The sequence below is a fragment of the Anopheles coustani genome, chromosome 2, assembly GCF_943734705.1.
Source record: "Anopheles coustani chromosome 2, idAnoCousDA_361_x.2, whole genome shotgun sequence".
NCBI classification, from domain to species: domain Eukaryota; kingdom Metazoa; phylum Arthropoda; class Insecta; order Diptera; family Culicidae; genus Anopheles; species Anopheles coustani.
Genome location: NC_071289.1, coordinates 92,752,962 through 92,768,972, shown reverse-complemented (window position 1 = coordinate 92,768,972; position 16,011 = coordinate 92,752,962). Strand labels below are relative to the sequence as shown.

General features: G+C 53.3%; 2 protein-coding genes across 2 annotated transcripts; one reads left to right on the top strand and one right to left on the bottom strand.

Moving 5' to 3' along the window:
- The first annotated feature begins 136 nt into the window (after positions 1 to 136).
- LOC131267470 (retinal-specific phospholipid-transporting ATPase ABCA4-like) lies at positions 137 to 5,971 on the top strand. The gene is made up of 8 exons (XM_058270357.1): positions 137 to 348; positions 417 to 618; positions 686 to 967; positions 1,042 to 1,429; positions 1,493 to 2,933; positions 3,002 to 3,485; positions 3,547 to 4,396; positions 4,477 to 5,971. The coding sequence occupies exons 1-8, from the start codon at positions 137 to 139 to the stop codon at positions 5,796 to 5,798; spliced, it is 5,181 nt and encodes a 1,726-aa protein (XP_058126340.1). The 3' UTR covers positions 5,799 to 5,971.
- A 261-nt stretch (positions 5,972 to 6,232) lies between these two features.
- LOC131267469 (serine-rich adhesin for platelets-like) lies at positions 6,233 to 15,687 on the bottom strand. Its single transcript, XM_058270355.1, has 8 exons — positions 15,345 to 15,687; positions 14,778 to 15,205; positions 13,030 to 14,712; positions 12,233 to 12,896; positions 7,480 to 11,923; positions 7,237 to 7,419; positions 7,051 to 7,176; positions 6,233 to 6,962 (listed from the first exon to the last, which is right to left on the bottom strand). Exons 1-8 carry the CDS (start codon positions 15,348 to 15,350, stop codon positions 6,775 to 6,777), a joined length of 7,722 nt encoding a protein of 2,573 aa, XP_058126338.1. The 5' UTR covers positions 15,351 to 15,687; the 3' UTR covers positions 6,233 to 6,774.
- Between the last annotated feature and the right edge of the window lie 324 nt (positions 15,688 to 16,011).

Sequence of the window (16,011 nt, the reverse complement as noted above, 5' to 3'; positions counted from 1 at the left end):
TAACATTGCGATGGTGGTGGGGCAATAGCTGTAAAGCAGTGCTGAAACAATCGTTAATTGCAACAGTAAACCTCAGTGTGCCTTGACGCGACGCCGTCCCGCTGGTTCAGCAGAGTCTGAACTCGCATCGCCCACCATGACTACCTCGAGCTGGGATAAGTTCTTGCTTTTGCTGTGGAAAAATTGGATCATCCAGAAGCGCCACTATGTGCAAACGGCATTCGAAATTACCATACCGGTGTTGGCCTGCTCGTTGCTGATACTGGTTCGCGGGCTGGTAACCCCAACCGTCTACACCAAACCGACCACGTTCGGCAGCTTAAACGTCCAGAGCTTATCCATGATACGGTAACATATATCGATTATATTCTATCGAACGTGAAGTGTGTGCTAAAGGTTGAGGTTTTTCGTTCCAGCGAAATGGTGACGAACAATCCAATCAATTTGAAAATCGTCTACTCACCGCGCAATGACGTGTTCGAACGGATCATCGGCCGGGCGGCCCGTATGCTCGGCACGGACGTACTTCACCAGGGTTACAACGATAGCGAAAGCATGTACAAGGACCTAATCACGAGCAACTTTCTAGCCGGTGTTGAGTTTGGCGATCGCTTCAAGGTATGGAAGGACACAACTGTGTGTGGGTGGTTTCCAGAGCATTCACATTCCAAAAGTCCACTTTTAGAACATTTCGTCGCTTCCCGATCGGCTGGAGGTTGCGCTGCGGTTTCCCAGCGAAATGCGTACCACAAGGCTACCGGGGGCCGAGTTTTGGGCTAACTGGCGCACGTTCCTGATATTTCCGCAGTTCCAAGTGTACGGTGCACGCACCATTAACGCCAGCGACGGCGGCTACCCGGCGAACTACTATGCGGAAGGATTCGCTTCTGTGCAGAATGCGATCAGTCGTGCCGTGCTGGAACTGCGTGGATTTCGGAACGATACAATGCCACATGTCGAGCTGAAGGTAAAAAACGGATATGGATGGATAAAGTCAAAATGGCTCATTTATGTAACGATTCTTTACCTTTCTGCTTATAGCGCTTTCCGTATCCTGCCTTTTACGACGATCCACTGCTGCGGGGGTTGGAAAACCTCTTTCCGTCCATCATTATGGTGGCGTTCTTCTACTCGTGCATCAACACGGTGAAATTTATCACGCTGGAAAAGGAACTGCAGCTGAAGGAGTCGATGAAGGTGATGGGTCTACGCGGATGGATCCACTGGGTGGCCTGGTTCGTGCGCACCCTAACGCTGTTGACCATCTCGATCAGCCTCATCACCATCCTGCTGAGCTGCAATCTCACCACCAACACGAAGGTTGCGATTTTTCAATTTTCCAACCGCTTCCTCATCTGGATGTTCTTCTTCGTGTACGGAATCACCACGATCATGCTGTGCTTCATGATAAGCACATTCTTCTCGAAAGGTAAATGATGTGCACGTGGACTGCAAAAGAATTGCTGACCGATTTTTACCGATTTACTTTTAGCAAACATCGCCTCGGGAATAGCCGGTATTGTGTGGTTCTACTCGTTGACGCCGTTCCAGCTAACGTTCGGCAACTACGACCGCATGTCGCTCGGGGCAAAGCTGGGCTCAAGCCTTTGGAGCAACACGGCGATGGGCTACGGGATCATGCTGTTCATGAAGCACGAAGGCACCTCCATTGGGTTGCAGTGGGAAAACCTCTTTTCACCGGTCACCGTTGACGACCGGCTGACGATGGCGCACGTGCTCGGAATGTTACTGATCGATGCGGGTGTCTATCTTGCCGTCGCGCTGTACGTCGAACAAATTGCTCCCGGGAAGTTTGGTGTGCCACGGAGGTGGAATTTTTTCCTCACCCGTCGCTTCTGGAAGGAGGAAGTTTTGGGTGGACTGCTGGCATCGGCACCGTTGATCGAAGCGAATGGGCTGAATGCGGAGCGAGAAAGCCTGAAGCAGCAGCATCAACGTTATGCCTCGAACATGGAAGATGAAGGGGGCCCGTCGGAGAAAACGGTCGGCATTGGAACGGTCGGCCTGACGAAGATATTCGGCAAAGGGCGTCCGGCCGTGTGTGAGCTGACGGTGAATTTCTACCGTGACGATATCACGGTCCTTCTGGGTCACAATGGGGCGGGAAAGACGACCACCATGGCCATGCTGACGGGAATGTATCCGCCGACAGCTGGGTACGCCACGGTCGACGGCCACCGGATTGAAGGTGCGACGGTGGACCAGTTTCGCAACACGCTCGGCTTCTGTCCGCAGCACAACGTGCTGTTCAACGAGCTAACCGTAGCGGAGCACATACGCTTCTTCGCCAAACTGAAGGGCGTCTGGAGTGAGGCGGAAATCGAGGCGGAAATTACGAAATACCTGCGTGCGCTCAAGCTGGAGGACAAGCGGGACGCCCAGTCGCACACACTGTCCGGTGGTATGAAGCGGAAGTTGTCGCTCGCGGTGGCACTTTGTGGTGGCTCGAGGGTGGTGTTCTGCGACGAACCGACGTCCGGGATGGATCCGGGTGCGCGGCGAACCGTTTGGGAGTTACTGCAGCAGGAAAAACGCACCCGTACCATCATCCTCTCGACGCACTTCATGGACGAGGCGGATGTGCTGGGTGATCGAATAGCGGTGATATGCGACGGAGAGCTGCGGGCGGTCGGTACTCCGTTCTTTCTGAAGAAACGCTTCGGTGCAGGCTACCGATTGATTTGCGTGAAGGAACCAAACTGCCAGCCGGAGCTACTGACGGAACTGTTGCGACGCTTCGTGCCGGATGTGACCGTCGAGTCGGATATTGGGACGGAACTAAGCTATCGGTTGCGGGAACAATATCGACCCATGTTTCAGACCGCGCTTGAGGAGTTGGAAAATAACGTGACACGGTGTGGCATCTCAAGCTATGGAATTGCTCTCTCCACGATGGAGGAAGTATTTATGCGGTAAGTATGGAAGGCGTTTTTGGGCGAGATCAATTATATATTGTGTTTCCATTTCATTCCAAACACAGCTTGGGAAGTGACGAAAGCAATCTGTACGAGGATGGTAAATGGGAAAATGGTACACATACCAAGTCAGAACAACACGCCAATGGAACGGGAGGAGGACACGCTCTGCCACCGATTACGATCACCGAAAGCTACGAATTGCAAACCGGCCCTCAGCTACTCATCAGTCAAATCAGCGCAATGATGAGCAAAAAGTTCCTCTGCTTCATACGCAGCTGGAAGATTTCCGTCCTGCAGGTGCTCCTGCCGATGATTTTTGTCCTGCTGGTTATCGCCATCGTTCGATTTTTCCCCAACAACGTCGTACTGCCTCCGCTCGAGATAAAGCTGGATAGTTACGAGCGAACCAACACGATCCTGTCGACAAACGATCGTAATGCATCCATTGTAAAGGCGTATAACGAAACGATCGCAGGTGCGTTCACTACCGGATCCCATGGACTCATCATAACGGAGAAGAACTTCACCGAGTTTCTCCTGGAGAAGGTGAGGCAATATTACTTCTACGTTCCTATGTTATATTTCATTGTTGTTTCTTTTCCTCTAGTCGGTGGAAAATATTCGATCCGTCGATAACACCTTCATGATTGGTTCCACGCTGGACGTCCCGGGGCGTAACTATACGGCCTGGTTCAACAACAAAGCGTACCATACGGCACCACTCGCGCTGAGTGTGCTGTACAATGCCATCGAACGAACCGTGTGCGCCAATTGCAGTCTCACCGTGACGAACAAACCGCTCCCGTACAGTACGCACATACGCTTCCTGCGCACTCAATCCGGCAGCAACCTGGGCTTCCAGCTGGCCTTCAACACCGGCTTCGCGATGGCATTCGTGGGCGCTCTCTACATCCTTTTCTACGTGCGCGAGCGGGCGTCCGGTTCGAAGCTACTGCAGTTCGTCAGCGGCGTCGATGCGCTCACCTTCTGGGGTGTTTCGTTCGTGTGGGACTTTGCGGTGTACTGTGTCGCGATGGCCCTGTACCTGGGGACGCTGGCGTCGTTCGAAGAGGAGGGCTGGTCTACGCCGACCGAGCTCGGTCGGGTGGCGCTTGTGTTCGTCTGCTTCGGCCTGGCCGTCATTCCATTCACGTACCTCGGGGCGCACTGTTTCGATGTACCATCGACCGGGTTCATCAAGATGCTCATTTTCAACATATTCACCGGGACGGTCATGTTTACCGCGGTGTTCTTGCTCAAGGTGAAGGACTTCGATCTGCGGCACGTCGCGGAAACGATGGAGTGGATCTATATGGTGTTTCCTCTGTTCGCACTCAGTCACAGCCTGAACAACATCAACCTGATGGAAACGACGCGGCAGATTTGCGATGCCTACTGCGATGCAACACCATTCTGTTCCCCGCAGTTGGTTTGTAAATTCAACGAGCTCTGTTGTGGTCAGTTTCATGGTGTTTCCTGTTTTCCATCCTTTCCTCGTTTGCTAACGTTTTCTATTCTTTTATCCACCTCCTTCTAGATGTTGACATTTTTTCCTTCAACCCACGAGGAATCAGCCGCAATCTGGTGTATATGCTCGGTGTGGCGGTGCTTTGTTTCACAACGTTGCTGCTGAAAGAATATCGCGTAGTTTCCAGCCTGAACGTGCTAGCATCTCTTAAATCGGTTGCATTGAAGTTGCGACCCCGAACCGATCCGAGCACGTCCTCAGACGAAACGGAAGTAATTGCCATCGGTGAGGACACGGACGTGGCGGATGAACGAACTCGCGTCGAACAGTTCTACAACGACGGAACGTATCGGAACGCTTCCGGACCGACACTGCTGATGCTGCGCGATCTTTCCAAATGCTACGGCAGGGCCACGAAGGAAGTGCGAGCGGTCGACCGACTGACGTTCGCCGTCGGCGAGCGGGAATGTTTCGGGCTGCTCGGAGTGAATGGTGCCGGGAAAACGTCCACCTTCCGCATGCTTACCGGTGACCGAAGCATCACTTCCGGCAACGCTTGGGTGGCTGGAAACAGTCTGAGCACGCAGCTTCCGGCGGTATACCGGCGGATCGGGTACTGTCCACAGTTTGACGCCCTGCTGGAGGATCTTACGGGCAGCGAAACGCTACGTATCTTTGCCCAGCTACGCGGCATTCCCACCAGCTCCATTTCGTCCACCATCGAGCGGCTTGCGGTTGAGCTGAACTTCGCCAAGCATCTGCACAAACGCGTCCAGGCGTACAGTGGGGGCAACCGGCGGAAGCTAAGTACCGCCCTAGCGCTGCTCGGCGAACCTGCCGTGGTATACCTGGACGAACCGACCACGGGAATGGATCCCGGTGCGAAGCGACACTTCTGGAATGTGATGTGTCGCGTGCGTGCCGAAGGACAAACCGCACTCGTACTCACGTCGCACAGCATGGAGGAGTGTGAGGCGCTCTGCACGCGCCTAGCTATCATGGTGAACGGGGAGTTGCGCTGCCTCGGGTCGGCACAGCATCTGAAGAACAAATTCTCGAACGGTTACTTCCTCACGTTAAAACTGAAACGTGCCAACACCAAGCAGTTGGCCGACCGGAACAAGCAGGAGGTGATACGATTCATTCAGGAAACGTTCACAAACCAAACACCTGCTGGCTGCTGCGAAGACGGTGGTGTGGTTCTGAAAGAAGAGTATCAAAATTACCTCACCTATCACATCACGGACACGGGCCGTCGGTGGTCGGAAATGTTCGGTGTGCTGGAGCGGGCCAGGGAGCAACTGCACCTCGAAGATTACGCCCTCGGCCAGACGTCGCTGGAGCAAGTATTCCTCACGCTGACTGCCACACAGCGTGACAGCACTAACTAGGAACTCGTTGTCGTGAATCTCAAAGCGGCACAACACACTGAACAGCCAACAGCCTTCCCTTTCCTCGGCTTGTGGGAGATTTTGCACACGTTGCGCTCCCTTTCTCTTGTTGCTGCAAACGAAATTACGGGTTTTATCGTAGTATGTAGGACGGCCGCTGAAAGCCATCACCCTGTTGTGGCGTACTTAGAGCTTTCTAAACTTAACAAAAAAATATGTGATCACTCTCAGAGATCGTGTGTGTGTGGTATTGTCACTTTGGAGGCATACAAGTAGAACGCGAAGTAGAGCATTATTTAACAAACGTTATTCACCAGATGATTGTTAATTCTTACAATTTCTTACATTACTGTATTGACGGGTTGACAATACATACCGTACTCGAATAAAGATGAATATCTGCACTATTTGAATCTCTAAATTATCTTGCAAAATGCACACCACTATGATTAACTTCTTACAGCTGCTTTTAGGTGAAAAGTATATGCTTCGCACAAAGAGCACACCTAAACGGTTCTACCTAATGCTAATGAGGATGGGTGATGAGTTGTGCACAAACATTTTGCTTAGAATAAATTTTCACATATATTTCACTTAAGTAAAGTTCTGCAAAGAAATAATAATCATAATCATAATTATCAAACGGGTGAGGATGAGTAAAACAAGAATAATCATAATACTCAAACGGATGAGGGTGAGTAAAACAAGATAAAAATATCAGCTGTACAGCAACATAATTCTCCTTTCTTCGCTATTACTATTTTATGTATGTAGTATGAATGACTGGATAGAGAAAATATCGTTGATTTTTTTAAACAAACAAAAAAGTGCCTCTAAAATCTACTCCCCCACTATACACACTTTCTTATGACTGACTTTCGCCCTATTTCCTAATGTGCATTACTAGCAGAATCAATTGTCTAAAAACCATCGACAGATGAAAAAAAAATTAATCTAAAACAAGAGGTAAAACAAATTAGTTGTTGCATGCACCGGCGCTGCTCAGCTTTGCTTGCTTCTTGTTTTCCCGCTCGCGCCGGCGCAGCTTCTTTCTCCGCCGGTCGATGCTCACCAGCTCCGCCTTGATGGCGTTGTACGTTTTCCGAAGCTCTTGAATTTTCTTCCTGAGTATTGCCACCCGCTGGTTGTTGTTCAAAGTCGGATCTGATGGAAAAGAGAAGAGAGAGAATGGGTTTTAGTTAACCATCAGTGGAGAAAACGACACGCGAACAATGAGAACTGTCGGTCTTACCCAGATTGACGAGGAAATTGTACTGACAGGGCGGACCCGACTTTCCAACGCCGGGCACGAGCATGGACGAGGAGGATGAACGATGGAACGCGGCCACCGTGTCCGAATTGTCCTCACTGTCGGTTGCTGGAATGGAGAAAGAGGGTAAGAGGAATGCCGGCATCAAACTTCTTCATGGGGACTTACCATTATTGGTCGTCATTCCTCTCTGGCTACGGCCGTAGCCGCTGCTAGAACCATTGTTTGCACTACTGTATCCTCCTCCCTGCAGGCTGGTATTGACTGTCCGACGCCGCTTGAGTGTCGGTTCTTCGCTTGGCTTCCGCGGACGGCGTTTCTTATTCGGTGACAATGATTCTTGATCGTGTGCTGAAAGAGTACATAAATGAGTTGTTACAATTTTCTTCAATGATCCCTCTGTCCACTTACTTTCATCCTGACTAACGGAATCTCTCGGAGAGCTGTTCGGGGTATCGACGGCCGACTCGGCACCACCGGAACCGACCTTTCCGGATAGTCGCCCTCCCGCAGCACCGAACGGTCCACCACCAACACCTCCTTGGTTCGAGGAACTACTGCTGCTGTTGCTGCTGCTGCTGATGGTCGTATTGCCACCGATCGTGATCGTTACGATCGGTGGTTCGAGATCCATCGGAACCTGCTTGAGATCGGTGGCGGTTTGAATGTTCTGTGGCGGCAGAAAGGCGGAACCAAGCGGCGGCTCGGCGTAAACCTTACGTCCGACAGTGGTCGGCGGTGGTCGATCGTGATCTTTCGGTGCCGGCGAGCCCGGAATCGTTTCCTCGCAGAGCAGCAGCGAAAGTGACTCGTTGTTGGCCGCCTGTTGCTGCGATTGGTTGGGTTGCGGAGTCGTTTTGTCTTCCACCGACGACGCGGGCTGGCCGGTGTTTGTCCCTTCGTTTGTTCCGGTGGAGGTTATGACGGAGGTGGAAACGGAACCGCTTTGATCGGATGTGCTCACTGCTTCATGCTGCTCGCGCCGAGAGGATTCCATCAGTTCCGCATTCCGTCGCTGCTCGTTCTCCTTCAGCATCAGACAGTCCTCGGAGCCGAGTCCACGGGGTGCCGGATTCATCTGTATGATCGTCTCCAGAAGACTTTGCTTTACACTACCCGCACCGATGGGGGTTGTTTTCCTCTCCATCCCCATGATGGTTCCTTTCGTTTGCTCCTCTTTCGTTTGCATGGTGGAAGACACCGGCGGTGGTTCTTGTTTTAGAACGAGCTTCTCTTTTTCGGCCACCGCTGCAACAGCCGCAGCCGAAGCGGCCGATGCCATCTCGTGCGCAATAGACGCGGCAGAGCGTGGTGGTGGTTTGTCCTCGAACAGTTCCTTCTTCGCGGTAACAACCATGGCCGTGCCCGGTGATGACGAAACTGTCGGCTTGGTGGTATCGTAGTGAACGATCACTGCCGTCGCTCCTGCCGTAACCACTGCACTGCTAGTGATGCTGCCGTGGACCACCGTGGTGGCCTGCGTCGCCGATGCTGGCGAAGCCGCAACCGACATCGGCACCACACCACCGACGGGATCACCACTGCCCTGCGATTCCGCATCCTCAATAATTAACCGATGTTCGGAGTCGTTGCTGTCGGTGGACTCGTCGTCGTGGATGAAACCCGTGTCTGGATCCAGTTTTCGGATCGATTCCGTGAGATCATTGCTTCGGGCGGGAGGAATCTGCTCCAGCAGGTGCTTGTGGCCACCGGGGGTTGCCGATGGAGACGATTGCAGCAGTCCTCCCTGCTGTTGTCCCTGCGAAGAAGCGGTGGTCGGCTGCTGCTGCTGTGGAAGAGCATTACCTTCAACCAGCTTTCTCTCCAGACCGATCGTTTGGAACAGTGGTTTCACAGGTGGTTTGAGTGGAGATACCAGCACATCTCTCCGAATCGCAGCTGGGACGTTGGAGCTTTCGGTAGTCTTCCCAGGTTGAGCCGGATCGCTTCCAATGCTGGGGGATTGCTTCAACAACGCATATGACACTGAACTTGTGCTTCCTACGCTGGTGCTGCTGGATTGTTCCGTACCTAAGGTCGACGAAGGTGACGATACAATATGAGCGCCTACCGTTGACGTACTCCCGTCCATTGTACTGGACGCAACGGAGACGGACGAGCTGCTGCTTCCTAAAACCGTAGCCACCGTCGTCGGTATCGGTTTGTTGATCGGATGATGATGCATCGAGCTGGTCATGTACTTGGGGAAGTCAAGCTTTTCCGACTTTACCGTTTGTTGTGCTTGCTGTTGCTGTTGTTGCTGCTGCTGCTGCTGCTGCTGCTGCTGTTGACTAAGTGCTTTCAACACTTTGTCCGCTATCGAGGGAGGTTTCTTCACCGTCGGAGCGTCAAACTCGAAGTTCATATCGTTAAAGTACTTCTTGCAGTTCTCCAGCGTCGGTTCCTCTTTCACCTTGTCACCATCGCCCGCCATCGCTAGCAGCACGGACGACGATGGCCCGATGGCGTGGCCGGATCCGTGCAGCATCGACGAAGACCGATCGCCACCCGCACCGGCGGCGGCTGCGAGTGTCGCCGTGGAAATAACGGGCGTGAAAACACCCGGTGCCGTTGCGGTGATCAGCGGCGGTGGCTTCGGTTCACCTTCGTCCATCGATTTGGAAGATTCTTCCTTCGACCCGGGCGTCGTGACCAAGTTGAAGCTGGGAGACTTCCGTAGGACATCAAACGTGGAGTCGTTCTTGATCGGAGTCGAAAGCGGAGTGGCTGATGCCGTCAGTACCGTACTCGAGGAAGCGGCGCCGGGCGATGCCGATACCGGGGCGAGTTTCGCAGATGGAACTTTTTCTCCGACGATCGGAAGTTTTGTACTAGAAGTGTCACTACCGGAGTCACCAACAGCACTCACAACCTGTTTCTCCTTTGTCTGCTCATCTTTTTCCTTTGCCTGCGTGTCTCGGCGAATCATTCCACTGAACCGGAGCGGTTTACTATCGGCGCTGCCATCTTGCGACTTCATCGGGGACATTTTTTTGTTCCTCTTAGGACCGCCACCAGCCGTGGTTGCATCGAGTGGATCGGTCAGTGATTTCCGTTGCATCACCTTTTTACGCTTGTCCTCCAGTGCTGGTCCTCCAACGGAGGATGATGATGCCGTGACCACCTCCGCTGGGGGCACGTCCGAGACAAGCTTTCGCGGCACTCCCGACGTTCCAACGGAAACTCCACCACCACCGCCACCGCCACCACCACCACCACCAGTACCGGTCACGGCTCCACCGCCGATATCATGATCGTCGTACTCATCTTCGAACTCATAAATATCCGAAATCTTCTCATCCATTCGGTTTGCAGTCGACTCAAAGATCGACTTGATTGAGAGCGCTTCCTTGCTGAGTAGTTTGTTTTGAGCCGCAGTCAGAGGCGATGAGGAGAAGTGCTTCTTTTCACCGAGCAGGAGACCGCCGCCTCCTGGTGTGGCGCCATGTTTCAACGTCGACGATGGAGGAGCTGTCCCGCCCGTCAGCGAGGTGGTGGCGGAAGAAAACGCGGACAGACCTTCGCGGCCAAGGGTGATTTTTTTCTCACCACCCATTGGCGCCGTTGGCCCGGGGTTCGATTGCTTCCTCTCGGCTCGTAACATTCCGAACGCGCTAGAGGTGGACAGAGTGGTCGGTGTCGGTGTGACGGTGTTGCACACTGAAACGACACTTGGACTGGGAGAAAGTAGAGTGCTCGAGCTGCCCTTGGCCATCGGCGTTGTGAGGGTGGTATCGTTCGACGTTGTTGCCACTGGCGTTACCATGGGAGATTTCGGGGATTTTATTGCTTTTCCCGTCCCGCCTGCTATGACACTCTGTAGAGGTGACACTTGTTCCTCTTTGATGGCTGAAAAACTGCTGCAAGCTTTACCCGGAGTCGAGGGAACCGCCGTTGTCGTACTGCGGGCGGTCAAGTTGGCGCTCGGTGGTGAAGATTTCTCTTCGGACATCTCTCTCTTAACCGACCACGACGATGGGGTTTGTGGGGTGGCGACGACGGATTGGGAGACCGTCGGGGAAATAGTTGTACCCATCTTCACCACCGTATCAGCAGCAAGTTCTTTCTGCGAACCCGACCCCGGTTTCACATCACCTTCCGGCGTAACGTCCCGTAGGCAGCAGAAAGCCATCTTTTCCGAATTGGCAATGATGGTGGCCGCCGTGCCGTACGTTTTGATCGGCGGCTTCGAGCCCGCGGCTGCCGAAGGCGATTGCTTCTCAGCCATTTCCGGCACATCCGTCGGTTCCTTTTTCACAACACCCGGCAGCTTTGTCTCCGGTGCCGCCGTCGTTGCCAGCGGTTCAGCGGAGGAAGAATCATCCCGTTCACCCGCCGCCGCATCGGGGGACACTTTCGGCGTGGGCACGATGGCCGTCGCCAACAGTGGCGTTTCGGCCGTATCCGAGTCAACCATGGTGGTGATGGGCGAGCTGGAGAACGCCTTGTTCGACGACTGGGAAGAATCCTCCTCGCTGAGCGTTTCCGATTCGGATGATTTTTCCGGTTCTTCCTCTTCCTCGGTGACGGTCGATTCTTCCTCCTTCACCACGACCGGCGTATGCTCCTTCTTTACCACCGTGATGGTGGTGGTGGTGGTTGCGGCTGCCTTTGCATCGCCCGCGTCGCCTAGTGAACCCTCGGAGCCGGCCGACGGAATGGCGATGATACCGGCGGCGGTCGGTTCGCGCTTCAGGATGATGTGTTTTGGAATGTCGGACGGGTTGGTGGTGGAGGAGGGCCCGAGTCCCTCACCGGCTGCGGTCGTTGTTGTCGTCGTGGTCGTCGTGGTCGTATCGGACGCCGGTGAACCAGGCGATTTTAGCTCCTTGAAGCCCTTCAGTTCGGAGCGGATCTAAAAATAGATGGTTTATAAAAGGACGGACAGGACGGACGGATTTGGCAGGGAAAGTGGGTGTACATTTCGTTTCGATTAGCAAAATTAAATAAATTGACAAACAAAAACATTTTAAAACCCGCAAAACATGACAAGAGAAAAAAAGAGAAAGCAAAAGCAAATGTCCCAAAAAGAAAGGAAGATAGAAGTGACAAAATGTGGCATGACACGGAAAAAGGGAACGGGAGAAAAAGAGAGAAAATGGCATGTGGTTAGTAAAGATCTGGATCGGACGGTTAAATGCAATGCAATAGGTTGGGAAATTACTTGATTGAGATCATAGTCACGACCACCAACACCACCACCACCACCAGCACCCTTGGTTGCTCCGTTGGAGAACTCGTCCGATATCGCCGCGGCATCGGATGACGAGCCGGCCTCGGCGGTGGTACTTACTTTCGTGCTCGTCGACGACATCGAGATCGACGAGTTGGACGAAGTGGTCGACGAGGAGCTGTTGGTGGTGCACTTTTTCATCATCGGTTCGTCGGAGTCGGTGTCGCTCGTGTTGTCCGGATCGGTCGGCACGGAGAGCGACGACGAAATGTCCGTATTGTTTGACGTGCGCCGCCCGGCGGTGGAGGAAGAGGCCGCGGCAGCGGCAGAAAGCGAGCCGGAACCGGTGACTGCCGACGAACCGCCTCTGGTCAGCGGTCGTCGGTTGGACTGTGTTGCCGGGGACTTTGTACGGCCCACGTTCGGCGTCGTGGAGCGGGGTGTAGTGCCGGGTCCATCACCCTTCGAGTTGCCGCGACTACGTTTGCCAACCTTCGGGGTTTTCGGGTCACCCGAACCTGGTGTCGATGCGACGGCGGAGGACGACGCTTTCGTCGACGCAGTAGGGGTGTTGGACGAAGATTTGCCTTTCTTCGTTTGTTTACTGTTTGTCAAGTTTTCCGCAATGCGTTCCTTGCGTACCCACTCATCGTACCTGAAAAAATGGAAAAACCCCAATTAGGACCAATAAGACGAAACCTCTCTGTATCGACACTTCGTAAGGTGTTCAAAGGTACCCTAAATGGCCAAAATTGCAGGTGGTTTGTATCGTTCCTGCCATACCGTACCTTGTATTCCAACCGGTGTAATGGACCAAATAGATTGGGTTTCCCTCCTGATTGGCGATTTCTATCACTTTCGCCTCGTACGTCACCTTCTGCTCGTCATAGTAAACCTTCAGCTTGTCGCCTACTTCGATGGGGAAATCGGGCACCGTCCCACTGGCAGGACTAACACTCTGCCTTCTACCACCGCCAGCCCCGGGTCCCGATCCGTTGCCCGATCCTCGGTCACCACCACTGCTGTTGCCACTGCCACTCCCTCCGTGCGGACCGCCACCCTGCGAGGTATGTTTTTCCTGCTTCACACTGCCACCAGTTCCGGTGCTGCCACTTCCACTACCACCACCACCGCCCGTACTGCCCTCACGCTCGTCCTTCTTAGAATCCAGCGAATCGGCATCTTTGCGCTTCCGACCACGCCTTTCGACCGTGTCCGCTGACGTCTTGCCCCTGCCGATGAGTTTATCCTTCTTAGCCGAAACGGGCGTGGTGACAGTGGTGGAGCTTGGAGCCCCGTCGTCCTTTCTACCGCTGCTACCACTATTTCCACCAGAACCGCTACTGTCACCGGCACTGGTTGTGGTTGGCGCCTTGGAGCTAGGAGTCTTTTCCTTTTCCCGTTCTTTTTCCTTCTCTTCGAACTTGTCCACCAGAGCTTTAACCTTTCCACCGCCTACTATCTTGCGCTTGCTTGCTGCAGGTCGCAGCGCGGTACTACTTTCGGCCGCACTCGATTCGCTCGTATTGCCCGACTCATCTACCGCCGAGTTGGTTGCGTCAGCCGCCGAACTCAGCGCCGCGTTGCTTGCCGCAGCCGCCGCGGCCCGTTCCCTGGCCGTGAGCAGCTTCTCTTTCTCCGGCAACTTTGGCGACTGCACCGAGCTGGCCCGGACCAAGCTGCGGCCCTTCGAGCGGCTCGTTTTCGGATGTGGCACCATGGTGCAGCCGAGCTTCCGGTTAAACTCCTCGAACGAGAACAGAAACTTTTTGTACGCTTGCTTCACCAGGTTCGTGATGCTGGCTGTGGCGGGCGAAAAACCAAGCCGGAGCGCAATCTGCTTCCACTGATTTTGACTGGTCACCCGATTGTAGCCGTGCAACTTCTGCACCGCTCGGAATAACCGGTAAAGGTTCACATCGCGGTTGATGATAGATGGCACTTTGTTCAGGGGCGTCCCACGATCGTCCATAAATTTGTATAGCTGGGCCACAAAGTGATCCTTTTCCTCCGTCGGTTCGTCGTCCGAGCTGTCCGTTTCTAGCTCCTGGTCGGAGTCGCTACAGCTGCCGGCCATCCCGAACAGTGCTTCCCGGTCCCAGTGTGGTGGCAGCACGTCACTGTCCATGTATTCGATGGCAGCGGACACGGCGGCCGCCTCCGACTTGTTGACACTGTCGCGCGTAAACTCGGCCGCCTCCTTCTTCGGCACGGTATAGTACCGGCCGTCCTTGAACGACCGCACCAGGTACTCATCCTTTACGCGAATGCGCACCGTGTCCTGGGCCGTCGGAGCTACCACCAGCCCCGGGAACCAGTTCTCCTTCGGGTTTTTCTTCTTATTATCGGTCGTCTCAACGCATACTACCTTGCCGATATTTTCCTCCTTATCGCCTCCCGTGTTCGTCCGGGAATGGGTGGCTGGTTCATCGTCTTCATCGGAGCTGTCGTCGGCAAGCAAATGACGTGATCTGATTGCAAATGAGACGAATCAGTTTATTTAAAACAGCATGGTTTTGCCAAAATGTGCTCTTACCTTCTTCCCCTTCTGCCACCGATGACGGGATTTCCAAAGTGCTCCGGATGCGTTAACGGTAGTTGGTCCAGCGTTTCACTTTCGTTAAAGTGTCGCCCGCTCTTCAGACAGAGCGCACTACGACGGAGCGTCGTAATGTCTCCATCGTCGAACACGACCGTGTACTGCGAGCAGTCCTGGATCTTCGTCAGCGTCGCCTCGACGTACTCTTTTCGCTCCGGATGCTTCACCTCGACCATGGCGCCTACACGCAACGCGCCCTTGATCTGGTCGTCGGAAACAACACCGGAGCCGAGGCCTTGCTGTTTGTACGCGACCTTGCATTTGATGTTGCGGACCACCTTGCGTACTTTGGCCTCGCAAAATGCCCCCTTGTATTTGGCGCTTACTTCCGTCCCTACAGTCAAATAAGGGGGATCGTCTACTTGCTGTGTGAGAAAAAAAAAACAAGCGGGAAACGGGTTTTATTACCATTACGGTACGCTGATGCGCAAACACCTCCTCCAGGCCTGGGCAACATGACACCGTCTCACCTTTCTTCGACCACCTACAACCACCGACGCTTACCTGCATCTTTTGGAGGAAATAGCGCTCAAAACTCAAATTATCGCTGACAATCGCCACTTTTACAGGTTCGCTGATAAGCTGCCAGGTGCATAACTCCTTATTCTCCTACGTCTGCTGGCCACAATAGTAGCCCGTTCGTGCCTGCGTGCCCTTTACTTGGTTACGCGCGGTTTTTGTTGTTTAGCTTACTGGCGCAGCACCGCCCGGATGATTCACTGCACGCGTATGACCACGTACATTACTGCGACACACTTTATTTTGATTTTCCAGCCCGTAATCAGTAGTTAACACTTCTCAAAACACTTTTTGCGTTGCTTGTTGGACTCTTGTTAGCTATTTTTGCTTTCTCTTTCTGCTGCCCCGCTTTCGCCGTTCCGCCAACACCGCGCTATCCAAGGTTACACGAACGTAGTAATACTTTGTAAGGTTGGTTCAATTCGAGCCATGTGACACGTGAGCAAAACGCCATCTCAAAAATCATGAATTAAAACTATCATTGGTAGGCGAGTGTTTAATTCGATCCTCCAACATGATAATAACTAAACCACGATACATAACATACTAAAGCGATCTACTCCTACCGAAAATATTATTTTAGACGGAAACGTTATGAAAATCTTACCTGTTTAAGCTTCATTCCAGTAACCTTGGCACTAGGCATCAACGC

Excerpts from the sequence above, each read along its gene's own strand:
- LOC131267470 (XM_058270357.1), top strand. The coding sequence starts at position 137 with ATGACTACCTCGAGCTGGGATAAGTTCTTGCTTTTGCTGTGGAAAAAT. Across the intron at positions 1,430-1,492 it reads AAGCACATTCTTCTCGAAAG|CAAACATCGCCTCGGGAATA; the intron begins GTAAATGATGTG and ends ATTTACTTTTAG. Across the intron at positions 3,486-3,546 it reads CCGAGTTTCTCCTGGAGAAG|TCGGTGGAAAATATTCGATC; the intron begins GTGAGGCAATAT and ends CTTTTCCTCTAG.
- LOC131267469 (XM_058270355.1), bottom strand. Across the intron at positions 14,713-14,777 it reads GGTGGCAGAAGGGGAAGAAG|ATCACGTCATTTGCTTGCCG; the intron begins GTAAGAGCACAT and ends ATTTGCAATCAG. Across the intron at positions 6,963-7,050 it reads CAATTTCCTCGTCAATCTGG|ATCCGACTTTGAACAACAAC; the intron begins GTAAGACCGACA and ends CTTTTCCATCAG.